The 27,835-nt window shown below is 42.9% G+C and overlaps 1 protein-coding gene across 3 annotated transcripts; it reads right to left on the bottom strand.

Moving 5' to 3' along the window:
• Positions 1-842: 842 nt before the first annotated feature.
• LOC121271385 (breast cancer anti-estrogen resistance protein 3 homolog) lies at positions 843-27,624 on the bottom strand. Of its 3 annotated transcripts, none has more exons than XM_041177361.1 (10): positions 27,561-27,624; positions 21,430-21,554; positions 19,911-20,356; positions 18,636-18,733; positions 16,330-16,970; positions 15,194-15,309; positions 14,216-14,387; positions 8,955-9,066; positions 4,984-5,187; positions 843-2,247 (listed from the first exon to the last, which is right to left on the bottom strand). In XM_041177361.1, exons 2-10 carry the CDS (start codon positions 21,535-21,537, stop codon positions 2,075-2,077), a joined length of 2,070 nt encoding a protein of 689 aa, XP_041033295.1. In that variant the 5' UTR covers positions 21,538-21,554; positions 27,561-27,624; the 3' UTR covers positions 843-2,074. The 3 variants fall into 3 exon arrangements, with proteins under 3 accessions (XP_041033295.1, XP_041033296.1, XP_041033294.1); XM_041177362.1 differs by lacking the exon at positions 27,561-27,624 and adding an exon at positions 23,076-23,185 and having other exon boundaries at positions 16,330-16,967; XM_041177360.1 differs by lacking the exon at positions 27,561-27,624 and adding an exon at positions 23,076-23,185.
• Between the last annotated feature and the right edge of the window lie 211 nt (positions 27,625-27,835).

The following is a 27,835-nucleotide window of genomic DNA, read 5'->3' on the forward strand; positions in this document are numbered from 1 at the left end:
GTCAGCAACATGTACTTGGTGAGGCTAAGACATGCCATATTTGCGGTGACTCCTACGATTGAACAACCTCTCATAATCAGGGGGGGAAAATAAAGTCAGATTCTGAATAATTCCAGTCACAGAAATTACTTCAAACGAAGACATAGCTCAATAGTTGAAATTTTAGGAATTGTGGATTCAGGCTTATATTCTATACAACTGTGTCACCTTTTTGTCAAAATAAACCAAGAGCAGGGTTTATGGCATAGCCCTGACTAGCATTGGAGCACCCCTTGCTGCCAAACCAGTTAACAGCATATTCTTAGGATCAAACCTGGAATCTCCTCCAGCCATTCCCCAGATAACGTGGTTGCGAGATGGGGAGGGAGGGAGTGTTTAGTAATGATAATCCAACCGTGATGCGTGTTGGGTCAGGCTTGATGGACCAGCCTGTCTTTTTTCCTACCTGTCAATTTTATATGTTCATCCAACCACATCTCCCCCACTCCCCCTACAAGGTGCTTGGGAAGCTGGAGCCTGTGGGTGTACATTGTGCATGTTCCCAGAATCCACGTGAGTACAATAGTTTCTTTAAACAGCATTTGTATCAGGGTCTATTAAACAGTTCCAGCTGTGGAAAAGCAAGAAGGGTTTCCAACACATCAACTGCTTCCTTTTTAATCTGTGATTTCTTTTTATGAGTTTAACGCTTATTTTGGTTTTATTAAGAACTTGACCTTGAGATTTAAGGGAACAAAAAGGTCTATAATATGACACATCCCGTCGAGAATTGTGTTCTGGGCTCAGAGGAGTGGTGAATACATGGAGAAGTTGTGTGAAAATGGCAGAAACCAAACTTGGCCGGCGTTCCAAAACGTGGCTATTTTAATACTAAAGCTCATGTTAATCGATAATGACACCTAACTAGCACCAATCTTGATTTACAAAAATTATTTTAAGCTAGAACAAGTAAAGGCAGTTCAACGCACACTGAATCTGTAAATACATTTAATGAGGGGCCGACGTCTGATTGAGACATTCCTGTCAGCTCCCAAGGCTGAAGTGGACAACCTGTCAACATAGTAAATGATATGAAATATGCTAGTAAATTGATACAATAACTGTGGGTGTTTGCAAAGCCTTTTCAGTGAGGCATCATTAGAATATGGAAAGTGTTAAATGAAGAAGTCAACTCGACAGGATGGAAGGAGGAGCAGCCTGGCTCCATTGTTTTCCATATTGTGACCTGATAGATCCGGGGTGCTAACAACCGTATTCACCTGATGTGTGAAATGTTTGCCGTCACTGATTAGCTATAGGTTCCCATTTATTTCCTTCCAACCTAGGATGGTTTGTTGTTCAAAATAACTGCAAGCAGATACAACTGACCCCCTCCTGTTCCTATAGTTCTGTGACTACAAAACTAAATTTCCTGTTTTATACTTAATGTTTTGGTAAAATTATCGAGGGGATTCCCCCCACCCCACCCCACTCCCTCCGAACAGAATGTCATTATAAGCACCAACAATCATTCCACAGGAAGCACAGGAAATGGGAGAGTGAATAAACTTTAAAAAGGTCTGGGGACGTGAGCATCGCTGGGAAAGCAGGCATTTATTGTCCAGCCCAAGTTGTCCGTGAGCAGGTGGTAGTGAACCACCACCTTGAACCACCGCAGTCCAAGTGGTGGATTTATTTCCACAGTGCTGTTAAGTAGCAAGTTCCAAAATTTTGACCCAGCAACAATGAGGGGATGGCCATGTATATCTGAATGAAGATGGCATGTGACCTGGAAGGGAACTCGGCCGCGGTGTTGTTCCCATGTGCCCGTTGACCTTGTCCTTCTAGGTTATGAAAGTCATGAAGTTAGCAGGTACAATCAAAGAAGCAAGGTTTCCATGGTCACAAAGTAATACTTTGCAGATCAAGGAAGGAGATGAATGTACTGAAGATGAGAACATTTCCTGCATGGCACCAGAGAGATTGTAGACAACAAGGGCATGTCCATTGTGTCAAATCATATGATGAGGACTATTAACAGTTCTTCTCTTCCATCCTGGGTCCAAGCTGCTTTACAAGGATCCGTCATGCTGATCTATATTTCCGATGGACCCAGAGGTTCCAGTTTCCGTGACAAGGCACTCAGGATTTTATCAAATTTCTCGTATCCCTCGTTCTGACTAACTTCAGTTGCACTGGCACCCCAGAACAATTTTAAAGCAAATTCGGTCTTGAAGGCCTCTAACAATTCATCTTTAGCTTGAAAATCTGGAAAAGAAATATTGACATTAACCCCTTCACATATTTAGATAAAAAGTTATTGCTATCAGGGAAATATGCAATCCAGTCAGTGGACTAAATCATTTTGCTGTAATCTCTTCCAGCCCTATAACCCTCTATAATCTCCAGGCTCGCCCAATTCTGGCCTCTTGCGCATCTACCATTTTCTTGCTTTGCCATTGATGGCTATGCCTTCAGTTGTCTAAGCCCTCAGCTCTGGAATTCCCTCCCTAAACTTCTCTGCCTCTCTACCTGTCTCTCCTCCTTTAAGACCCTCCTTAAAGCCTATCACTTTGACCAAGCATTTGGTCACCTGTCCAAATAACTTCTGGTGCAGCTTGATGTCAAATTTTGCTTAATAATATTTTTGTAAAGCAAGTTGGGATGTTTTGCTAAGTTAAAGGTGCTATATAAATGCAAGTTGTAGTCACTGTTTTTATAGCACTTTTATGGTAGCAATAAACATCTCACAGAGGGAGTTTGTGAACTTGGCTAAAGGCAAAGTGAATGGGGGTTGTTTAGAAGCTGTGGAATGGGAGAAGGGGAGGGGTGACAAGATAGTGGAGTCCAGGAAGAGTGTCCTCGAAAGTTGGTAGAAGGCATATGAAGGCTCTGCTACCAAGGCAGGGAGAGGGGAGCAGAGGAGGAAGGAGCCAACATTCCCTGCTCTTGTTCACCTCTCAGTGGCTTCTGTTGGAAGTGCATGTGTAAGAAAATGATGTGAAGACAGATTTGCAATTTTTAATTTCAGATTTCAGCATCCGCTATATTTTGCTTTCATTATGAAGCGTGATGCACCCTGTAGTTAAATAACCTGCCAACACTTATTGTGTTGCATGAATAATGACAGAAGTGATGAAATCATTCCTCAGCTATTACTCAAGAGATGGGACACAGGTGAGAACAATAATGAGATTTTTTTTTAAATGGGGAGATGAAATGAACTTGGTCAGCACATTGATCACTACCAACTGGATTATCTTTCTTTAGACATTTCTGGCCCAGTCAGTGTGTCTGTGCACGCGCTAAAAAAAAAAAGATGCTTTCATTGCTTCACTTTACTCCCAATGAACGGAGCAAGCATTTGTGATCTCTCGAAGTGAGGCCCAAATAATTGGAATATAGTTGCATTTCCCGCTACAGAACCCAAACCCAAAGATTCCCCTCAATCCCAGCCTCACAGGAATGCAACCTACTGACCCAATGTGACACTTCCACTTCCTCTACTGTATCCTTAAGGCTCTGAATGATTATGGGAGATTGGCTTGACAAGCAGATCAAAAGGAGTTGTAGGATATGATAGAGAATGCGCTATAATGTCTAGCTCTCAGTGAGCATTCACAATCCTGATTATATGGAAAGATGCTTCATAGTGGTTAGTGTTACAATGAGGGGCTACTGTCAGACTAGCCATTCCTTTCACTTTAAAGTATTTTCTCACCAATGTGAAATCTATATAACCAAAGAAATTAAACCCTGTAACCACCTCCAGCATTTCAATCCTCAGAGGTCCCTGTGTTGCTGCAATTCTGGTCTCCTGTGCATCCAAGATCTTCATCGCTCTACCTTTGGGAGCTGTACCTTCTGCTGCCAAGGTCCTAATCGCTAAAAATCCCTCCCTAAACCCCTCCGCCTCTCTCTCTTCAAGATTCCTTCAAATCTATCTGCTTGGCAAGCCTTTGATTACTTACTAACTCCTTATGTGGTTCCTTGTCAAATTCTGTTTGATAAGTCACCTGTGAAGCATTTTGGGATGTTTTACACTCTTTGAGGCACTATTTAAATACACATTGATGTTGTTGTAAAACAGATTTCAAATCTGTCCAACCCTAGAATGAAACATCACAGTATCTATAACCCACCCCCTGATGCCTAACCAATAGCCATGGTCCAGCTCATCCAATTTAAACTAGCATGACACTATCAATAAGTTAGGAAAGGGTGTCAAATCTTTGAATAATATTTTGCTTGGAAGGTGAACAGTGTTCTCTAACTTCCCCATTTTCCAGATTGTCTAAAGCCAGGTGGGATCATCGCAGCAGATCAGCTGGCACTACACTCAGAATATTGCAGGACTGTATGTAACTGGATGTCAACGTAGAGCCATCATAATGCAGGATCAGGTTATGAGCACTGACAGCACAGCTCACCTCTAATAATCAGAAGCATGAGCCAGGGTGTGTCTCCCAAATCCTACCTCGTCTTCACCATCAAGCTGATAAAAGGAAAGCCTTGCATTTATATAAAAACATCTTTCACCACTTCAGGTTGTCCCAAAGTGCTTCACAACCAAAGGAGTACTTTTGATGTGTTGTAACGTAAGAAACACAACAGCCAATTTTCACACAGCAAGATCCCACAAACAGCAAAGCGATAATGATGAGACAATCTGTTTTAGTAATGTTGATTGAGGGAGGAATGGTTCTTGTACAAAACAGTGCCATGGGATCTCTTGCGTACTCCTGACGGGCAGATGGAGCCTCTGACATCTCATCTAAAAGAAGGCACTTCCAACAGTGCAGCACTCTCTCATTACTGCACTGAGCATCACTGATGCTCAGGTCTCTGGAGTGGGATTTGAACCCACAACCTTCTGACAGAGAGTGCTACCTACTGTGCCATGCTGACAGAAAATTAGCACAGACCTCGAATGAAACTCATGACCAACAGGAAACATTGGGTTTGATGATGGTTGGATAAGGTAGTGCAGCATGAGAAGCTTACCTTTCAGTTTGGCCTCAGCGTTGGCTCTATATGTTGCAGCATTCAGTGTCACAGTACGAGCTGCCTCCAGCGTCTTCAGCAACATTGTGCAGCTCTGATCTATGTTATCCCATGTTTCCATGACATCAGACACCGATTGGCGCTCCATTAGTGTGATGATGGGCAGAATGTGTGGAATGGTGATATTTTGCAGAGGAAGCTCAGCTGTGTTGGGAAAGAAAGACTTTGAGAGATCAAGTAATAGATGATAATTCATGGACGTACAATGCATTGAAAAATATTCATATATAGAGTACCTTTCACAACCACACATCCTGAGTGTGCCCCAGGGCACTTTGCAGCCAATGATGTACTTTTAAATTGTAGTCATTGTTGTAATGTAGAAAACATGATGTTCAATTTATGGACAGCTAGCTCCCACAAGCAATAATTTACATACGAACTAGGAAGAGCAGGCCACTCGGCCCTTTGAGCCTGCTCCGCCATTCAATGGGATCATCGCTGATTTGACTGTAACCTCCCGCCTACTCAGAGTAACCTTTCACCCCACTGTTTATCAAGGATCTATCTAGCTCTGCCTTGAAAATATTCAAAGACTCTGCTTCCACTGCCCTTTGAGGGAGTTCCAAAGATTCACAACACTGAAAAAAATTCTCATCTCCGTCCTAAGTGTGACCCCCTAGTTCTAGATTCTCCCACACGAGGAAACATCTTCTCCACGTCCAGCCTGCCAAGACTCCTCAGGATCTTATATATTTCAATCAAGTTGCCTCTATTCTTCTAAACTCCAGCAGATACAAGCCCAGCCTGTCCAGTCCTCCCTCATAAGACAAACCATCTATTTCTGGTATTACTTTAATAAATCTTCTCTGAACTGCTTCTAATGCATTTACATCCTTAAGTAAGGAGACCAATACTGTACACAGTACTCCAGATGTGATCTCACCAGTGCCCTGTATAACTGAAGCATAGCCTCCCACTTTTATATTCAAATTCCCCTCACAATAAATGATAACATTCTATTAGCTTTCCTAATTACTTGCTGCACCTGCATTCTTTTGTGATTTATGTACCCAGATCCCTCTGAATCTCAGAGCTCTATTTTCTCATCATTTAGATAATATGCTTTTTATTCTTCCTGCCTAAATGGACAATTTCACATTTTCCCACATTTTACTTCATTTGCAGATCTTTGCCCGCTCACTTAACCTATCTATATCCCCTTGTAGCCTCCTATGTCTTCTTTGCAACTTACTTTCCCGCTTATCTTTGTATCGTCATCAAATTTAGCAACAATACGTTCGATTCCTTCATCCAAGTCATTTATATAAATTGTAAAAAGTTGAGGCCCCAGCACTGATCCCTGTCACACACCATTAGTTACATCCTGCTAACCAGAAAAAGACCCATTTATGGCTACCCTCTGTTTCCTGTTAGCTAGCCGATCTTCTGTCTATGCCAATATGTTACCCCCTACACCAGGAGCTTTTATTTTCCGCAATAACCTTTGATGTGGCACCATATCAAATGCCTCGTGGAAATCGAAGTACAGTACATCCACCGGTTCCCCTTTATCCACAGCATATGACTCCTTCAAAGAACTCCAATACATTGGTTAAACATGATTTCCTTTTTGCAAAACCACGTTGACTGTGCCTGATTGCCTTGAATTTTTCTAAGTGCCCTGCTATACCATCTTTAGTAACAGCTTCCAACATTTCCCTATGACAGACGTTAAGCTAACTGGCTTGTAGTTTCCTGCTTTCTGGCTCCCTCCCTGTTTGAATAAAGGAGTTACATTTGCTCTTCTCCAATCTAATGGCACCTTCCCTGAATCTAGGGAATCTTGGAAAATTAAAACCAATGCATCAACTATCTCACTAGCCACTTCTTTTAGGACTCTAGGATGAAGTCCATCAGGATTCAAGGCTTGATGTTGGTTGAGGGATAAGCATTGGCCAGGAAGAAAGTATTGGTCCTTGATGCAGGAGAACTTATTGCTATGATTCCTTATGTTGTGAGCCTCGAGTTTCAGTTGGAAGTTTAATGGGTTACCTTCATGGTGGCAGGGATGACACAGCAAACAATGACTCCACCTCACTCTTGGAAAAGTAGTTCAGGAGTTGTATCAACAGAGTTCTGCTCAAAGGTTAGGAAGTCATGTGGGAAATGGACAACTTGAAGATAGACTGGAAGTCTGCTTTAGGCTGACAGTCACTGGAATCTAATTCCTGGAGTTGGGACTGATCTCTTCCAAATTCAGTTCACAGATAGGAACCTCTGTCACCATCAACCTTTTCCTGTCTCAAGGATGTTGGGTCCAGCACCTGCAGTTGCGGTCACAATCTGACTGTTCTACAATCAAAGGAAGATGTGAGGTGGGCAAGACTGAAAACTGAGGGTCAGGGAAACACCAGAAAATGTGAGCCCACTCCTGAAATGAAGATTCCAATTTCCAACTTGTCCAATCAACAAGTAAAATGAGGATAAAAACAGTCAGCAGGTCTGGCAGCCTCTGTGGGGTCGAATAATGTAGTTCTAAAGAAAAGTTATTTTCAGCTCGAAATGTTAACTTTCTTTGTCTCCCCAGGTGCTGTCAGACCTACTGAGTTTTTCCAGCAGTTTCTGTTTTTATTTCAGATTTCCAGCATCCACAGTATTTTGCTTTTATTATCCTTTAAAGAAATTGGACGAGCCCAACCCTTTGCTCATCATCAGAACTGCCAGTTCTGATTAAAGGATGTGGTTAGATTGAGCACGTGATCATATATATATTTTCTAAGCACAGGAAGAAAGTCTTGCATTTATATAGTGCTTTTCATGATCACGGACATCTTGAAGTGCTTTGCAGCCAATACTTTTGAAGTATAGTCACTGTTAGCATAGTCACATGTCACTGTTATACTGTTAGTATAGTCACTGAAGTATAGTCACATGTAGGAAACTCGGCAGCCAATATATGCAAAACAAGCTCCCACAAACAGCAATATGATAATGACTGCATTATGTTTTTTGTAATGATGATTGAGGGATAAACATTGGTCAGGACAGTGGGAGAAACTCCCTCCTCTTCTTCAGTAGTGCCATGGGATCTTTTACATCCACCCAAGCAGGCAGATGGGCTTTAGTATAAGGTCTCATCCTCCAACAGTGCAGCTGTTGCTCGCTCAGTACTGCATTTGACTACCAGCATTTTATTTGTGTGCTCAAATCCTGGAGTGGGATTTGAACCCAGGATGTTGCGACGCAAGCAAGAATGCTAATCAACTGAAGCATAGCTGACACTGCAGAGATTAATTTAAGAGAAAGCTAGATAAAGCACACGAGGAAGAAAGGCGTAGAAAGATATGCTGATAGGATGGAGATGAAGTAAGGTGGGAGAAGGCTTGTGTGGAGCATAAACAGCAGCAGAGACCTGTTGGGTCTGCTTCTGTGGACTAAATTCTAATGTAAGTCAGCAACAGACTCTGCAAGTATTTAAATTAGCAAGTGATGAGTTTATTGTATGCAGATGGATGTGATCTCCTCTAATTTACACCAATTATCCCAACTGATGTGCTTTAACTGGTTGATCATGAGACCTAGTTAACTATTCTCAGCTTTTCAAAGGTACAAGCTAGTCCTTTTGTCTGCAGGAAAGATTAGGAGTCCCTACAGGAATCTGTATAATTACTGAAATGCACAGATAACAAGGACCTGTGGTGCGTTTGAAGTTCATTTCCAAAAGAAACCCTAATCTTGTTAGTTTTTTTAGGTGGATTTTTGGTTCTGAAGTGCTAATGTATCACTGCTCCGCCAGCTCTGAAGGAGGGTCACACAGACTCAAAATGTTAACTCTGTTTCTCTCTCCACAGATGTTGTCAGACATGTGGAGTTTTTCCAGCATTTTCTGTTTTTATCCCTGCTCCACTGGCCTGGTTAAAGTTCTGCATCATGTGAGTGACTATCCCTGCTGAATACTGAATACCTGCCTTTTCCCTCATTCAAGGACTTGGTGAATGGTTTGAGCTCCTTCTCGAACTTGATGGCGCTATCCGTGTGATTCCGACGCAGAGTCCTCCACGTGTGCTCTAAACGCACGATCTGGTAGGAGAAGGGAAGAAGCTGCGTCAATGGTGGTATTTTGCAAGCTCCCTCGCCCACTCACAGTGTGAACTTAACAGCGCAGAAGTATATTTCCCTTACACAATTTCAGATCATGAACTCTCTCCTCCATTCCCACCACCTTTCCAATCCCCCTTTTCCAATAATTAATAATTTTTTTACAAATATATTTTTCTTTTCCCACCTATTTTTAAATTTATTTCGATCTATTGTTTCATCTCCACCTTTTAGCCTATTTCGATCCCTTCCCCCCCCACCCCACCTCACCCCACCCCTACTAGGGCCATCTGCCACTAGCTTGTCCTGCTTGCTACCCTTAATGTCCCCATTAGCACATTCCTTAGATAATATCACCATCGTCAACACCCCTTTGTCCTTTTGTCTATGACGTCTTTGGCAGTCTCTTCTTGGTCTCCACCTATCACTGGCCCCCTATCGAGCTCTACCTGTCTCCCACCACCCCCCCACGCCCCCCGCCACAGTTTATATTTCACCTCATTTCTATATTTCTTAGTTCTGATGAAGGGTCATTCAGACTCGAAACATCAACTGTATCCTTCTCCACAGATGCTGTCAGACCTGCTGAGTTTTTCCAGGTATTTTTGTTTTTGTTCTATATTTCCAGCATCCGCAGTATTTTGCTTTTATTTCCCTTAGACATTATGGTTGGAAGGAATGTCCTGGAGGGCTGCATATAGTGACACCAGCAAGGGTCCAAGCCAGAATGAAGATTGATCACACCTAGAGAGTGCTGCAAGTGACGGATTGATTTTATGTGCAATATTTTGCATGAGCCAACTATCCTTCAGTCACTGCTCTTTGCAGGACAGATCGGCAGGAGAGGTTGCTGAGTTCCGTTTGCTGCAGCACACAGAGATTCTTATTTTAAACTGATTGTTTGCTGCGTTTCCAGCCATAAATCCCACCCTGCCTCCTTCCTATTGGTTGATGCAGTGCTATCAATAGGTACTGCTTTAGTGCTTTCTTAGCTTTGGCAAGGCTAGGAAAGTAGAAATGGAACAAGATCACAGCTCCTGCAATGGCTTAGTGAATAAATACACAAATGCTTCCCAAACTTGCTCCTGGAGTAACCCCATTTTAATGTCCCAGATTTTGAGTGATTCCAGTGTGAAAATTTGGGTGGTGGGGTGGCCTTCACCTGCTGAGCGTTGGCCTTCTGCTTTAGTTGAAAACAAAAACAGAATTACCTGGAAAAATTCAGCAGGTCTGGCAGCATCGGCGGAGAAGGAAAGAGTTGACGTTTCGAGTCCTCATGACCCTTCAACAGAACTGAGTGAATATTAGGAGAGGGGTGAAATATAAGCTGGTTTAAAGTGGGGGGGGGGGGGTGGCGCGGGGAGAGAGAAGTTGGCGGTGGGGGTGGTTGTAGGGACAAGCAAGCAGTGATAGGAGCAGATAATCAAAAGATGTCACAGACAAAGGAACAGAGAGGTGTTGAAGGTGGTGATATTATCTAAACGAATGTGCTCATTAAGAATAGATGGTAGGGCACTCAAGGTACAGCTCTAGTTGGGGTGGGGTGGAAAGACTAGCAGGGCATGCAAGATTTAAAAATAATGGAAATAGGTGGGAAAAGAAAAATCTATATAAATTATTGGAAAAAAACAAAAGGAAGGGAGAAGAAATGGAAAGGGGGTGGGGATGGAGGAGGAAGTTCAAGATCTAAAGTTGTTGAACTCAATATTCAGTCCGGAAGGCTGTAAAGTGCCTGGTCGGAAGATGAGGTGCTGTTCCTCCAGTTTGCGTTGGGCTTCACTGGAACAATGCAGCAAGCCAAGGACAGACATGTGGGCAAGAGAGCAGGGTGGAGTGTTAAAATGGCAAGTGACAGGGAGGTTTGGGCCTTTCTTGCGGACAGACCGCAGGTGTTCTGCAAAACGGTCGCCCAGTTTACGTTTGGTCTCTCCAATGTAAAGGAGATCGCATTGGGAGCAACGAATGCAGTAGACTAAGTTGGCAATGCAAGTGAAATGCCGCTTCACTTGAAAGGAGTGTTTGGGCCCTTGGACGGTGAGGAGAGAGGAAGTGAAGGGGCAGGTGTTGCATCGTTAACGTGGGCATGGGGAGGTGCTATAGGTAGGGGTTGAGTAGTAGGGGACGATGGAGGAGTAGACCAGGGTGTCCCGGAGGGAACGATCCCTACGGAATGCCGCCGGGGGGGTGAAGGGAAGACGTGTTTGGTGGTGGCATCATGCTGGAGTTGGCGGAAATGGCGGAGGATGATCCTTTGAATGCGGAGGCTGGTGGGGTGATAGATGAGGACAAGGAGGACCCTATCATGTTTCTGGGAGGGAGGAAAAGGCGTGAGGGTGGATGTGCGGGAGATGGGCCAGACACGGTTGAGGGCCCTGTCAACGACCGTGGGTGGAAAACCTCAGTTAAGGAAGAAGGAGGACATGTCAGAGGAACTGTCTTTGAAGATAGCATCATCGGAACAGATGCGATGGAGGTGAAGGAACTGAGAGAATGGGATGGAGTCCTTACAGGAAGCAGGGTGTGAGGAGCTGTAGTCAAGGTAGCTGTGGGAGTCGGTAGGCTTGTAATGGATATTGGTGAACAGTCTATCACCAGAAATTCAGACAGAGAGGTCAAGGAAGGGAAGGGAAGTGTCAGAGATGGACCATGTGAAAATGATGGAGGGGTGGAGATTGGAAGCAAAATTAATAAATTTTTCCAAGTCCCAACGAGAGCATGAAGCAGCACCGAAGTAATCAACGATGTACCGGAGAAAGAGTTGTGGGAGGGGGCCGGAGTAGAACTGGAACAAGGAATGTTCCACATACCCCATAAAGAGACAGGCATAGCTGGGGCCCATGCGGGTACCCATAGCCACATCTTTTATTTGGAGGAAGTGAGATGAGTTAAAGGAGAAATTGTTCAGTGTGAGAACAAGTTCAGCCAGACGGAGGAGAGTAGTGGTGGATGGGGATTGTTCGGGCCTCTGTTCGAGGAAGAAGCTAAGGGCCCTCAGACCATCCTGGTGGGGGATGGAGATGTAGAGGGATTAGACGTCCATGGTGAAGAGGAAGTGGTTGGGGCCAGGGAACTGGAAATTGTTGATGTGACGTAAGGTGTCAGAGGAATCACGGATGTAGGTAGGAAGGGACTGGACAAGGGGAGAGAGAAGGGAGTCAAGATAATGAGAAATGAGTTCCGTGGGGCAGGAACAGGCTGACACGATCGGTCTACCGGGACAGTTCTGTTTGTGTTTGCTTTAGTTGTGTTGGCATCACAGACTAATATCCTTAGTCCACCAACGTATATCTGGGTAATGTTAGCTAAACCAGGCATGACTGCTGAGACTGGTAAGTCTGATAATGAAAACTTGTAAATGGAAACGATGGTTCTTGAAGATTTCAAACGATGGGGCTGTGAATGTTTCCTTTGGCAGTGTGTTCCATTGAGGGGTTGTCATTGGGAAGAAAGATTGTTGATAAACCATTTGTTCCCAAGACAGTGTTTGTATGTCATGTGGATGGCCACCTCATGTTTTGTCACTGCCAGAGGGCACCAGGTATTTGTTTCTGACAATTCCCATCAGTCTGTTCCTTATTGTATAGAACATGGTCAGCTGAGTGGGGACGGGAGAGTGAGGTTGAATATGGTAGGAAGTGTTTAAAATGCAGGGTTTAAAAAAATTACCTTTTGACTGGCTATTTTTGCAACTGCAATTAGGCCTCAAAAGGATTTATCCATTAGGCCATACCCACCACAGATAAAAAAAAACAATGTAAGGATTTAAAGGGGCCTCACAGCTGTCAGAAATCAGTCCAAACTTCACCATCAGAGATTATGATATCAAAATCTCATCTTGAGACCCCACTGGAGGTCATGACGCACAGTTTGGCAAGTGCAGAAATTTATGAGCTGGTCGGGGGGGGGTTGTAATGGTGGCAGAAGGGCAGGGAGTTATGTTTATAATGTACAAAACCCTGTTCAGAACCACCTGGAGTCCATTTAATTTTGGCACCGCACCTCCATCATGATATATTGGCCTCAGATTTTTTTTTATTCTTTCACAGGATGTGGGCGTCACTGGCTGGACCAGCAATTATTGCCCACCCTAATGTAACCTTGGGAAGGTGCTAGTGATTCGCCGTCTTGAACCACTGCAGTTCATGTGGTGTAGGTACGCCCACAGTACTGTTAGGGAAGGAGTTCCAGGATTTTGACCCAGCGACAGTGAAGAAACAGTGATATATTTCCAGTCAGGACAGTGTGCAGCTTGGAGGGGAACTTTGCAGGCGGTGGTGTTCCGATGGATCTGCTGCCCTTGTCCTTCTAGGCGGTAGAGGTTGCAGGTTTGGAAGGTGCTGTCTAAGGATCCTTGGCGAGTTGCTGCAGTGCATCTTGTAAATGGTACATGTTGCTGCCACTGTTTGTTGGTGGTGTAGGGAGTGAATGTTTTGAGGATGTGGTGCCAATGAAGCGGGCTGCTTTGTCCTGGATGGTGTCAAGTTTCTTGAGTGTTGTTGGAGCTGCACTCATCCAGCCAAGTGCAGAGTATTCCATCACACTCCTGACTTGTGCCTTGTAGATGGTGGACAGGCTTTGAGGAGTCGGATGTTTAGTTACTCTCCATAGAATTCCCAGCCTCTGATCTGCTCTTGTAGCCACAGTATTTTTATGACTGGTCCAGTTCAGTTTCTGGACTGGAGGACTGGGTTAGGCAACACAATCACCAGAATGATACTGGGATTTAAAAGTAAAACGTTGAGAACAAGTTGCATGAAATTGAGTATAGAAGATTGAGAATGGTTTGATTGTGGTGTTTAAAATGTAAAAATTGTGCATATTGGATAAATACTTGAAAGGAAAAATTTGCAGGACTATGTAGGAAGAGTAGGGGTGTGAGACTCAATGGATAGCTCTTTCAAAGAGACGGCACAGATGGGATGGGCCAAACGCCTTCGGTGTTGTGTGTTTCAAGGATTATTAACAATTAACTAAACGCTCATCTCAAGTGAAGGTGTAGCAATGGTTCAAAAGCCTACGTTGAGGAACAAGATGCAGCCTTGGGAAAGCTAATGTTAAAGAATGACAACAAACAAAACAGCAGGTGGTGGTAGAAGAGGAAGAGGGATGACAAAACAAGCCATCCAAATACCTGTGGCAGCTCCAAGGCTTTCATGATGGCTGAAAGTCCAAAGAGATCTCCGATGGAGTCTTTTAGCTCAACAGCCAGTTGGATAATTTTGTGAAGTACCGCAGACCTTTGTCCAACACTTCCTGTACAGCCCAAGATGTCCACAGCAATGCCCAGGGCTATTAAATGATGTCTGAAAAATAGAAAGCAGGAGAGACAATAAAGAAGTTTTTTGAGGCATGGTGTGTTCTGACTAAAGATGATGGGCCTGAAATGTTAACTCTGTTTCTCTCTCCACAGGGTCTGCCTATCTTGCTGCTGAGTGTCTCTAGCATTTTCTGTTCCTCTTTATGTTAAAATACAGTCTGTGTTGCCTCTCCAACTGGTTTGGAATCCACAACAGACACACTGAGCATCAGGCACCTCCCTTTAATACTGACTCTAATTCAGTTCGGTTGTATTCGTCAATGCATATATAAGGCAAGAGCACCATAGTATCTAATTGAGAATATCCACCGGCCAATGCTCACCTAATCTATTATAGATTCATGAAAATTAATACTCCTGAATAGATTTTTGATTTTGCCACCTTGTGTCTCACCTCTTCCCTTGACTTTTCTACCTCATTGTCTAAGCTTTTGATCACCTGTCCTACTATCTCATGTGGATCGGTGTCAAATTTTGTTTGATTATGCTCCCGTGAAGTATTTATTGTGGTGTTTCTGGTTGCTAGCTGGCTTGGTAACATCATCCAACCAGTGACATCATCAACCTGCACCATCGCATCTTTCAACGTTGTACATTCAGTCTTGCAGTTGATGTCACTTCGGATGACACCATTTCCATTTTTCTTTTTCTGCACTTCACCTCCTCCAAACGGGCAAAATAAATGAAATTCCCAGAACATCAAACGGGGTGGGGTGGGTGTTCTAAATGGATCACTGACTGAGTTGCCAAAAGGAACACCACTCGTTTGTTGTTGTTGTTACTGGGTATTACCTGACCAGGAGGTCCACTCTCAGCTGGTGCCCGTGGGGTAATGTGATCAGAGCCAGCCCCGAGCTCACTCCCATCATCTTCTTCTGTTCCAGGGACACATTGGTGATCCGAGCAACCTACAAGAGCAACGCACATTATTTTAAGTAGGGTCCCCTGAGATTAGTGGCATTTGCCTATCCTACTAGCGACTTTACAAGTTGATGCTGCATTTATATTAAGGTGCAGCATCCTGCGGTGCTACTTTATCAACAACGAGACCTTCCTCAGTGTCCAAAACCCCCAGTGACAGCACACTGAGTTGGCCACCATGGTTTCTGGGGGATGCACTTTCCTTGCACAATTAATTCATGCATGAACCTTGGCAGAGTACGAGAAGGCAGGTCAACTATGGAAATGATGGGAGGGACCATTACACTGGAGCCCAATTCTCTTCTCACCCTCTATTCACACAAGCACACTTTCAGACCAGGATTACTGGCAAGCAGATAGACTGATTTTTTTTCCCCCAGCTTAGACTAAGGATTATGAACCAACCGCATCAGCCCCACTGCAGCCTTAAAGTAGTTCCTGTAATGTAATCAAATTAATTAATAATGAAATATTACATAGAATTCAGAGTTAACAGCACAGAAACAGGCTATACAGCCCAATTGGTCCATGCCAATGTTTACACTCCACACAAACCTCCTCACACCCTTCTACATCTCATCCAATCAGCATGACCTACTTTTCCTTTCTCCCTCATATGCTCCTCCAGTTTCCCCTTAAATATATCCATACTATTTGCCTCAACTTCTGCTAGTGGTAGTGAGTTCCACATTCTCACCACCCTCCCAGTAAAGATTTTTCTCCTATTTCCTTTCTGGATTTATTAGTGACCAAGATATATTTATAATCCCTAGTTTAGTCACCCCAACAGTTGGAATCATCTCTGCATCTCATCTATCAAGCACGTTCATAATTTCAAAGACCTCTATTGGGTCACCCCCTCAATCTTCTCATTTCCAGAGAAAACAAATACTGTAATACTAATTCAACCTCTTAAATAATTGACTCAAAGGATCAGGCAGCAGTGTGCTTGAAGGTTCTTACTGGGTCAAGGTATTGAACAGATTTGTAATCAGGTTGCTAATTACCTGACAGTCCACTTTCAGAATGTGCAGTGCTGTAGTCTTTGCATCATTATCAGCAAATATTTCTTTGAGATGCTTAAGCACAATTGGATCAAGAGGTTTGTTATCAGCAGGAAGTAAGATGGAAGCAAAAGTGTCAAGTTTAAACGAGCTTGTGGTCTCCAGATGGGGCCGTACGAATGACCAGTCCTCGTCGTCATCATCCTCGTTAGCTTCCTCATGGTGGGTCTTCATGGAAGCTGAGTATGCATCTAAATCCAGGAGACCAAAGTCAGTATCTGTCCTACGGGTTCGGCTCTTGATTCGTTCCGTGGTTCTTAACTTCTCCACGTGAGTCTTTGCCGATGAGGGGATCTGACTGGCCGGAGGAACGTGTGGCACTAGCTCGCAGTAGACACTTCTGTCCAAGGTTGGATCCAGTGGAGTGCCTGACATCATGACAGATGGAATTCTAAGCGGTTTTGGAGGTGCCTTGCAGTGTAACTGTCCATCGGAGCCTCTCAATACCATACCAGACTGTGAGCCAAAGCGTTTTGGGAACACTTTGGGGTTGATTAGTGGGTCACTCCCTGTTCTATACATTAGCGATGAAGGACGCATTGATTTGTATGTTCCATTTGCTTGAACAACATCCTTGGGTCCTGCTGCACACAAACACAATAATTTTACTGTTAACATAATGGCTAAGTGATGTCCATCTCAACAATTTGCTCTTCTCTCCCCTTTTTGTGTACTCCTCTGTTAGGTGGACAAATGCTATAAGCTGGTCATTAAGAGATATACCAGAGTACCATGGACCCAATCTACCTCATTCCACAATCGTCTACTCCACAATTCCTCACAGCGGTGTGAGTGAGATCAGTAATGACAGGCACGTGGATCCAAGCCCCAGTTCACGTGCAGCCACAACCTTTATTTTCTCCTATTTTCCTTTTCAACGCCCTGATTGAAAAAGCAGGTTGCAGGGTACAGCAAAGAGGAGGCCATTCAGCCTATCTTACTCACACTTTGACAGAGATATACAATTAGATACAGTCCACTGCTCTTTTCCCATAACCCTGCAAAAGTCTTCAAGTATTTATTCAATTCCCTTGTGAAAGTTACTATTGGATCTGCTTCTACCATGATTTTAGACAGCGTATCCTAGATCACAACAACTCGCTGTGTAAAAAAAAAAACTGTTTCCTCATGTAGCCTAGTTCCTTTTGCCAATCCCCTTAAATTTGTGTCCTCTGGCTGCTGATCCGTTTGCCATTGGAAACAATTTTTTATTCTTTATTCTGTCAAAGCCATATATAATTTTGAATACCTCTATCAAATCTCATCTAGTTGGAGGATCTGCATAATCAGCACTAAGTAAGGTAGGTAGGGATTATTTTCTCCCCTTGTTCTTATGGTATCTCTTCACACATCCGCTTATTTCAAAAGCATTGGTCCTTCTTGGAGGGAAGGTTTTGGGTTGGGGCCCCACACAATGTCTCCACACAAGGTTAGGTGACACTCCAGTGCAGTACTGAATAAATGCTGCTTTACCAGAGATACTGCCCCTTGTTGCGATGTCAAGCACAGGTCCTGTAGGCCGTATAGGTGGAAGTTATCAATAATAATAGGAAGATAGCAGGTTTTGGGATTTGGAATGGATGAAATCAAAATGGTCCAAAGAGACCTTCTCCATCTAAACTTATCTTATGTAACCTGTGAGGAACAAAGGAAACACAAGGAAGCTATTCAGTCCCTTGAACCTGTTTTGCCATTCAATTAGATCTTGGTTGATCTGTACCTTAACTCCCAACTCTTGGTTCTGTAACCCACTATAACCTTGCTTAAAACCTATAAATATCAGTTTTGGCATTTTCAACACAACTTCAACCTAAATAGCTTTCGGGCAAACAAGTTCTAGGTTTCCACTACTGTGTGTGTGAAGAAGTGCTTCCTGACATCACCCCTTAACAGCCTAGTTTTAATTTTAAGGTTATGCTCACTTATTCTGGGCGTTACTCCCAGAGGGACTAGTTCTTTCTACCAACCATCAACTCATTTAGTCATTTTAAATACCCCAGCTGGATCACCCCTTAATCTTCTTATTCAGGAGAATACAAACCTAATCCATGCAACCTGCCCTCACAATTTAAGCCCTTTAGTTTCAGTAACATTTGGTTCAGAGGATGAGTTTTAGCCACTGAATGAATGGCAGACTAGAATTGTTACCTCAGGAGTTAAAATGGTGGAATCCCTAGATGAGATAAGGAGAATTCAGTCAGAGTGAAAATAACAAGTTATGCAAGAGTTCAGATTTAAAATGGCCTCACCTCCAGAAAGGTAGCTGTCAGACTGGGCAGACTGCAATGGCTTTTTGTCATTCCCATAATCCAGAATATTTGGGTGACTGCCACTCTTGTCCTTATTCCTACAATAAAATTGTCAGTAAACACAGCAACAGTTTGTTAGTTAATCTTTCAGCCACTCCCCTTACCATATTTATATGTGCTAATGTCATTTTGCTGATAAATGTTAGTCAATCCACCAGGTAGAATGATAAACGCTATTGTAAATGAAAGAAAGACTTGCATATATTTCACTCTTTCATGGCCTCAGGATGTCCCAAAATGCTTTACAGCCATTTTTAATGACATATAGTCACTATTGCAATGTAGAAAACGCTAATTGTGTAAGAGCTTTCAGTAAGTTCTCATGAGCTAAATTTACTTCTTCATCCCAGCAAATTCCTGCAATAAAACTGATGAGAGTCTTGCAGATCAACACCAATATAGCCCGTGACCTGGGTAAGCCTAGTCATGACCGAGGCTTGGAGAACTGAATGCTCTCCTCACACAAAGTTCCAGCAGGGGTCACTGGCCTGGGAGTGAGATCGCTGGCTAATTTGTTCTTTTCCTAATTCAGGAATGCCAAGGGCTGCCTCTCTCCCTGCTGGGATCAGCAAACTACCAAGAACAACAACAACCGCATTTATAAGTCAACGTTTAACATAGTTAAAATATCTAAGGTGTTTCACAGCAGTGTTATCAAACAACATTTGACACTGAGGCACATAAAGGACATATTTGGACATGTGATCAAGAGCTTGGTGTAAGAGACAGGCTTTTTAGGAGCATCTTTGAGAAGGAAAGAAAGGAATTCTGGAGTTCAGGGCCCAATGGCCAAAGACATGGCTGCCAATGGTGAAGCAATTAAAGCAGGTGACATGCGAGCAACAGAATTGAAGGAGCGCAGAGATTGCAGAGGGCTGGAGGAGGCAGGGCCATAGAGGAATTTGAAAACAAAAAAAAGAGAATTTTATAATTTTAGCGTAGCTGTAGGTTGATGAGCACAGGGGTGATGAATGAAGAGAACCCGGTGAAGGTTATGATCCAGGCAGGAGAGTTTTGGATGAGCTGATGTTTTTGCAGATTTGAAGATGGGAGGCTGGCCAGGGGAGTACTGGAATAGTCAAGTTTGGACATAAAGGCAAACACCAGGAATTGAATCTGTAACTCTCTTGACTGTATGACTTCTCCTCAGCCTGGCACAAAGCCAGAGGGCTAACAACACATACTTAGCTGATTAGTAGGATATTAATTAATTACCTCAAAAGGTTGCTGTCTGCTGCAAGCTGGTCTAAAGATACTCCTTCAGACAGATTTAAGCTGAATCTCTTATTCTGATCAGGATTTCTGGCTGCCAGATGTCTATCATGCGGTCTTTGACCAGATGCTCCCCTATGTTTCTCTTCGATGCATCTCAAGGGGACGGTGCGGTTTATCGGATGAAAGATTATTGCTCCGCTGTCCTCTGAAATTGGCTTGCGGTTTCCTACATAGAACCGCACCAGTGCTGGGAGGTTATCAAAGCTCTCCTGTTCAAACTGGAAGAGCACACGGGTGTAGGACTCCTTAGGCCGGAGGACGACACGAATGATCTTGAAATGGAGAGGCTCGTGCTTCCAGGTGCAGCTCAGCACGTAGTCTCCAGGACTAGAACGAGATTCTCGAATGAGGAAGTCTCCATCTCTCTCTATAAGTGCTTCCGCTACCTAAATTATTAAAAAGGAGAGAATCAGTGTCCGGCTGCTACTTGGCAGCTATTGCTACATAATTTCTTGCCTTTTCGGATGTTCTTTATCTTTTGAGTTGCCAGATTTTGGCAAGGGATTGGAGCCCTTTCCCAGTTAAAACACAAATTATCTATTTCAAGTGGTCCCAGGTCAATCCTGTGAATAGACTATAGCTTTTACTTGCCCTGAGACAGTCCACAGAGACTAATGTGGACTCCTTGCAGCACTCCTGAGGGGCATTACCAGGATAACAAGATGTGAAAGGCCATTGTGGAGTCAGAATCACCCAACAGACTCTAGACTGCAACTCCCAGACAGGATCTTCAAGCAGGCCTCTACTTTGATCGCCAAACTTTGACTACAGAATGGTCCCTAACAACAATCTCCTGTTAATTCCAAGAGCGTCATTCCTAGACTATGGATGTGAACTCCGCCATCAGAAGCCCATCAGTTACAACACTAGACTTCCCTTCCAAAACATTGCTTTGCTATCTCCCTCCCTGTGTTTAAAAACTTTCTACAGCCCTTTTCTGTGTCTTAAATCTTTTTTCCACTAAATGTTCCTCCTTTGGCTGAATGTTCAACCTTATTAAGACTCCAAAGCTTTCTCTTGCATTAGGAATGCTATGTAAATATAAGTTGTAGATTTAGTTCCACAACACAAGACTGTCCATAATGTATCACCAAATGGACATTCTCCAAGAGGACTGCAGGTTAGTCAATGTGGGAAATGGAAAGGTAACACTTGAGCAGTAAGGAGTCTGCCTTTAGGTTTGGGGTCAAGGCAGTTGAAGGGGTAGCTCTACAACTAACTTATACTGTACCCGACATGGGAGGATCATGAACACTTGGTGTGACGAACGGACAGATGTTCCTTTCTCTAGGACAAATGAACAAGGGGAAGAAAATAACCCTCCTCCTTCAAAGATATTTTTCTTTAAATAATACTAAAGTTTGATTTGCTAGTGAATTTCAGGTGGCAAAGGATGAACCATTTATGCTTTAACCCCATAGTTTACAGATATACAATGAAATTGCCAGAGATATCCAACCTGCCGTGGAATAGGACCATGAAACCAGGCGTGGCTGCAAAGATCATCAGTGCTCCTTTTTAATTCCTCCTCCAGCTCCTTTGTCAATGGATCTTTTCCAGAGGTCATTATGAGTTGATCAGGAACTAATTGAAAAAATATAGATTAATGATGTCAGTACCAAGCACGTCTAACACCAATCCAGCCCAGCTGCCTAAATCAGAATATCCATTATCATTGAGTTGTGTTGAGTTATATGTAGTTCTGTGCTAGCAGTCACTCACAAGTTTGAGTGTTCAAATCCCTGGCCAGAGACTTGAGCACGAAATCTAGGCTGACACTCCCAGTGCAGCACCGAGGGAGTGCTGCCCTGTTCAAAGTGCCCTCTTTCAGATGAGATGTAAAACCATGGGAGCCTGCCCTCTCAGGTGGATGCAAAAGATCCTTGACACTTGAACAAGAGCAGGAATGTTCACCTGGGTATCCAGGCCATATTTATCCCTCAAACAATATCATAAACATCTTATCTGCTTATTATCTCATTGTAGTTTGTAGAACCTTGCTGCACACAAATTATCTGCCATGTTTTCTACTTTGCAACAGTGACCACACTTCATTGGCTCTACGGCACTTTGGGACATCCCAAGGTTGTGAAGGGTACTATAGAAATACAAATCGTTTTCCCTTTCTAGTCAGGCTTCGTGATTATTCTACACCATCCCTGAAAAGTGATAGGGATCCAATATATATTTCAGAACCTATACAGCAGACTCCAGTAAAATACATTGTGGCCCCAACAGCTTAATGAAGAATCATTGATTCCTTAGAAACAATGCACCCGCTACAAAACTGTGCAGCCTCCTTAACAGGCGATAGTTATCAGAGGGTTTGGGATCCTCTTGTTTATACTCATGTATACTGTTTTGTAAAAATTACTGAGGGCAAAACATTGTTCTAGATTGGAAGAAAAAGAAGTATTATTGGCCAACACAATTCTAGTGCAAACAGGATATTCAACAGCGGGTGTGTTTACTCAATATTTGTTTTAGCCGCCTGACTTGTACGTGACTGTCCTTTACTCAACCAATTTCAGCCTCTCTCACAGAATAACAAGACATTGCCTATCAGCAACCCCGCCTGATGCTCGTCAATGCGGCTGACAGAGTGGTGAGGCAGGGGATATGTTGCACCATTTGCTGTCAGTGTTGATGGTGGAGCCTCATACATTATCCCTTTCGTGGCTGGTCTTAGATCGCGCCCTCCCAACCACTCCAAAAATGACAGCGCAACCCCTTTCTAAGATAGATGGAATACGATTAAACGAGCGACCTGTAACAATTAATTCGTAATTAGAAATCATTCACTGATACAAGCTCAGCTGACTGCAAAGGACACCGCAGGATGTTCAAAAGTTAATGCACCTTCACGAAAAATTCATCTGTTTTAAATTTTAAAATTGCATTTTCCACGTGTTTGCACAAGGACCTGAACACGCTATTACTGGTTGGTACAAGTTTGACACAACCTCTCCTCAGTGTAACAGAATAAAACCTCACAGTATCTTCATCAACTGCATTCCACACATTTTTCACATAAAGGTCTTGGTTGAAAGGCCTCTTCCGTGTTCTAAATACTATTGTTTAGTGCCTTTCAATGTTATAGCCTACCTTTTCAGCTCATTGCTCCTCTTCTGATCCGTTAATCATGAGATACAACCATTTAGTTTGGTGGCTTGGTTCACCGTTGCAACGAACACCTCAATTTAGCCCAGGGGAGCTGCACCTTTAGGTGAAACTATTAGCTCGAAAGGTACGAGGGGTCTGTAGAGTACTGGGAAGTGGAGTTCTACAAACAGAGGGGGCTTTGCCACAATAACATAGCAATTCACCACTCACTTTCTGACACGACTGCATACCAAACAAAGTGATTAAAAAATGCTTCTGTTGAGTTTGCTGGGCTTGCGAGAGGATTGACAAATGCAGGCAGAACACCCCTTCAGCATGTGGAATATTCCAGTGCAGTACTCCACCCTTTATTGCACACTTGACAGCAAACCTGTGAAACTTTATTGCTTATCATTCAGGCCTGAAAACTGGTGAGATTATGTGAACTATACTTTTCCCCTCTTGCTGCTGTGCAATCTAGGGTTGCCAACCCTCCAGGATTGGCCTAGGGTCTCCAGGACCAACACACTGATCTCAAGGACACTGCCTCAAGCAACATCCATGGAGAAAGAAAAATCATAGGAGTATTAAAAATAATTGTGTACACTCTTCATTTTCTTTGAACACTTTCCTTGTAAAATAGTGGAGCAATACATCGAGTAAACTGGCTGTTTGAGTGGGCAAGGTGGTTGGAGGTAGGGAGGTCAGATGATGATGCCTCCAGGAATCCATCCAACCATAGTTGGCAACCCTTGTTGGACGATAGTGGTAGCGAATGTTAGAAATTGTTTTTTCTTCCCCCAAAAGTTCCTCCCACATATCACTGCCATTTAGTTCGAGGCCTGTTAGCATTTCACATCTCCAGAAGTTTACAGTTGATTTCAGCCTTGTGTGAAATTTTGTCCTTTTGATGACATGGTGTGTGCTTGTAACAGGTATTAGATGGTAGTAAGATTAAAGTGATGGTGTTGGAGGAATTCAGTGTGTTGATAATTGTCCTGCCTTCTAAAAAAAGAGAATTGGGAATGCCTGCCTACAACAGGCTCGATTACATTCACATGCTGCATCACCTCATCTTGAAAGTTCTTCTTTCAAGGCATTGATTCATTGCTAGAAATTTTTTATGATTTATCCTTGGTATTTGGGCGTCACTGGCAAGAGAGGTATTTATTGTCCATCATTAGTTGTCTTTGAGAAGGTGATGGTGGGCCACCTTCTGTTTGATGTTACCGAGTAGCTCGCTTGGTCACAACAGAGGGCAATTAAGTGTCAACAATATTGGTGTGGGATTTAAGTCACAGATAGATCCAGATAGTTGTAAGGACAGCAGATTCCCTTCCTTAAATGACATAGGTGAGCCATTTGGATTTTTCTGACAGTCCTGGATATTTAGAATGTCACTAATGCCAACTTTTTATTTCCAAAATGCCACGGCGAGATTGGAACTCGCATCATCTGGATTATTAGTTCAGAACATAAATGCCACGCTGTTTTATTCCATGCAGGTAACCACAATTGGCTGGTTCTCCCTGCCAATAACTACACTTGGAAGTATAGAGGTCCGAATCTTGGTTGTTCTGATGACAATGGAAATATCTGTTTTTGATTGTCTTAAGAACTTCTATCATGTCCACTAGTCCCACTCTCTGATGCACTGAACTGACATTACAGGTCTCTGTTTTATTGAACAGTTATAATGTCGTTACTACATTGAATAGATAGTCGGAAAATGTCTTCCCCTATTCCCAAACAGCATCTGACAGGAAAACAAACAGCAGAGATCAGCAACAGAAAGTGGTTTAGTGCTCTGTCACTCAAAGCAAGTAAAGTTCTAGTATGAATCTTGAAAAGTTCTTGTCATAGCACATTCAGGACTGTGTCACACAGAGGCAGGGAAAGAATGTGATGATTCCATAACAAATCATTGGGCCCACCCTTTCCTGGCAACTCTGGAAACACATCAGGATATGACAACATGTGTTGGCCAACAATATTGATGCATCTGCTAATGATTTACTGTGCCTCACCTTTCAACACTCAACTCATATTAATATCTAGCAGTTGTCTCGTGGAGATGGCAGCCATTACTGGTGGCAGCTTCAGCAGAAAATTGTGTAGCTCGGATGAGAACAGGAAAAAGAATCTTAAATGCACTCAAGTATTACTCTTTCATGTTATTCTTGATCAACCCTCGCGCCAGGTCATTCAGCCAGCTTTGAATATAATGCAGCAATGCTCCCCCAGTGATTAAGTAGGGAAGTGTACTTTATGTGCTGTGGTACTACACAGACCAGAATGTCATGGGTTTGATATCTCTGTTTGAATTACCTAATCCAAATTGGAGTAGCAGTGAAGTTGCATACATTCTGCCTAGTGTCCCCCGGCTAGAGGGTATGTAACTAGGAGGGGAGTTCCTGCCATCTTACTGGAAAGTGAAACTATCCAGACCCTGGGTGAAATCAGATTGGGCTTGTTGTGATGCACATAACAGTCAAATAGCCAGTCAAAATTTGCTTTTCAAATTCACAAATGGAGAACAGGAGCTTTTCTATGATAGAAAAATATGACAGGAGTAGGGCCTTTAGTCCTTAGACTGTTCTGATATTGAACACCACGGGTGTCAGTAATCACGGAACTAGCCCCACAGGAGCTGTCCCCCACCAAAGACGGGTAACGGGAGACATTCTAGAGGAGAAAAAAATGACAGCTGCACTCAAACGCCCTACTAAAGGTACTCAAGTTATGTATCAATCAATTAATTCTTAACTGCCTAGGGAATACAAACCTAATTCACATAATTTCTAGTAACATGGTAACATTCTAGTGAATGTGTTCTACACTCCTTCTAAGGCCAGTGTAGTCTTTCTAAGGTGTGGTACCCAGAACTGTACACAGTTACCCAGATGTAGTCTAATCAGGGCTTTATGTAACTGGAGAAAAACTTCTTCCCCTTTATATTCTGGCTCTGTAGAGTTAAATGCTAACATTTCATTTGCCTTTTTGTATTCCTTTGTACTTGACTAATAGATTTTAATGATCTATGCATATGGTTGTGGAACCAATAAGGTTGCTAATGACTCAGACCGCTTATGGCAGTGACTGACACCATTAAAGCTGAGCAGGTATCCACATACCTTCTCTGCAGGTCAATACTCATAACAGCTACCATAATCAGCTTTTTTTTTTGATTTTGTTGATAATGGAAGGAAAGGCAAACACACACATCCCAACTAGTCAGGACTGTGGGAAAGTCTGCACAAGTCTCTGTAGAGTATGTGTCAGGGTATCCCTTCCCTCCCCATCCCACCCTGATGGGAACACTATTGCTCATCATAATATCTGAGACATGATATTTTGGCTTTGGAAGTGCAAAATCACTGTAAAATTTACAGGGCTTCTACTTTACAGAAAGTAGGACCCAAAAATATTTGGCGAATAAAACTTTATTTTGGAAAATTGATAAGACATAGTAAAGTAGTTCTGGCATTTACTTCATTTGTTAAAAGGCTCCAGTTTCACAGATGAGTGCTAACAGGCACTTTTCCTGTTTAGGGAATCAAGTCACGTGTCATTTTTATTTTCTTTTATGTAAATATAGCAATTTTAATGTGATTGCATCTTGCTTTAGTAAATACATATTTCTTTGTGAGATACCTTAATGATAGTCTGGGGATGGAATCGGTTGCTTTGGTATCCCAAAACGCAACCAAGTTAGTTTTAGGCATCAGTATGGAGGCAACGTGTTAATACATTGCTCCACATACCATTCATAGTTGGCTCAGAGCAATTTTGCAAAAACAACCAAATGATCAAAGCTGAGCTACCTGCAAGTCCAAACGAGGCAAGAACGAGCCAGCCTTGGTTAAAAGACACCTGGCCTTAGTTAAGGGGCTTTGATTGTAGCTGGCAGGATCTCATGGACGTATTCGGGACTTAGGGACCTCTTAATTTTTCAGTTGTTCACCAGCTACCAGCATGGATTGTGGAAAGTTATTTGAATGGAATTGGGAGCCACAAGCCAGTAGATGTGAGTACAAAATAAGGAAAACACAGTAAATGTTGTCAAAGGTATTTCTTCACCCTAATGCATTGAATTATCCAAGGGCTAGAAAATCACAGGATAGGAGGAGAAATTATTTGACTGCTTCAGTTGGCCTAGCAACAAGCACATTACCTCAACTATCCTTAATTTGCTTTTAAAAAACGTCAACAATTAGTTTTTAAAAGCCTATATGTAAAGAAGGAATATGTAAATATAAAGCCTTTCAAATCTCGTTGCTTCATTAGATAGTTGCAAGAAATAAAAGACAGCTTAAAACTATAACAAGTAAACAGGAAATTCCCAGGTTCAACCCCTGAGCTGTTTTAAGCTAGAGCAACCGTAGGGGGCGTTACAACTGATATTAGCACTTCCTGAGTTAAAGAATGGAAACCCGGTCAATTCCCCAGGGGTCAGACCTAATTTATAAAACATTACAAAGTACTTACAGCACAAAAATAAGACTTTTGGCCAAGAGGACCAAGCTGGTGTTTATGTTCCAGATAAGCCTCCTTCTATCCATCTTCATCTAATCCATATCAAAACATCCTTCTATTCCTTTCTCCCTCTTGGTTATCTAGCTTCCCCTAAAGTACATTTATACTATTCACCACAACCACTCCCGGTGGTAGTGAGTTCCACATTCTCACCACTCTCTGGTTAAAGAAGTTTCTCTTTAATTCTCTATTGGATTTTCAGTAATTACGTTATATTTTTATCCCTT

This window comes from Carcharodon carcharias, chromosome 30 (assembly GCF_017639515.1).
Source record: "Carcharodon carcharias isolate sCarCar2 chromosome 30, sCarCar2.pri, whole genome shotgun sequence".
NCBI lineage: Eukaryota > Metazoa > Chordata > Chondrichthyes > Lamniformes > Lamnidae > Carcharodon > Carcharodon carcharias.

Coding starts and splice junctions, on each gene's coding strand:
- LOC121271385 (XM_041177361.1), bottom strand. CDS start 21,537: ATGACCTCTGGAAAAGATCCATTGACAAAGGAGCTGGAGGAGGAATTA. Junction 15,310..16,329: donor TTCTGAAAGTGGACTGTCAG/GTAATTAGCAAC, acceptor TTGCTCTTGTAG/GTTGCTCGGATCACCAATGT. Junction 14,388..15,193: donor AGAGTGGACCTCCTGGTCAG/GTAATACCCAGT, acceptor TCTATTTTTCAG/ACATCATTTAATAGCCCTGG.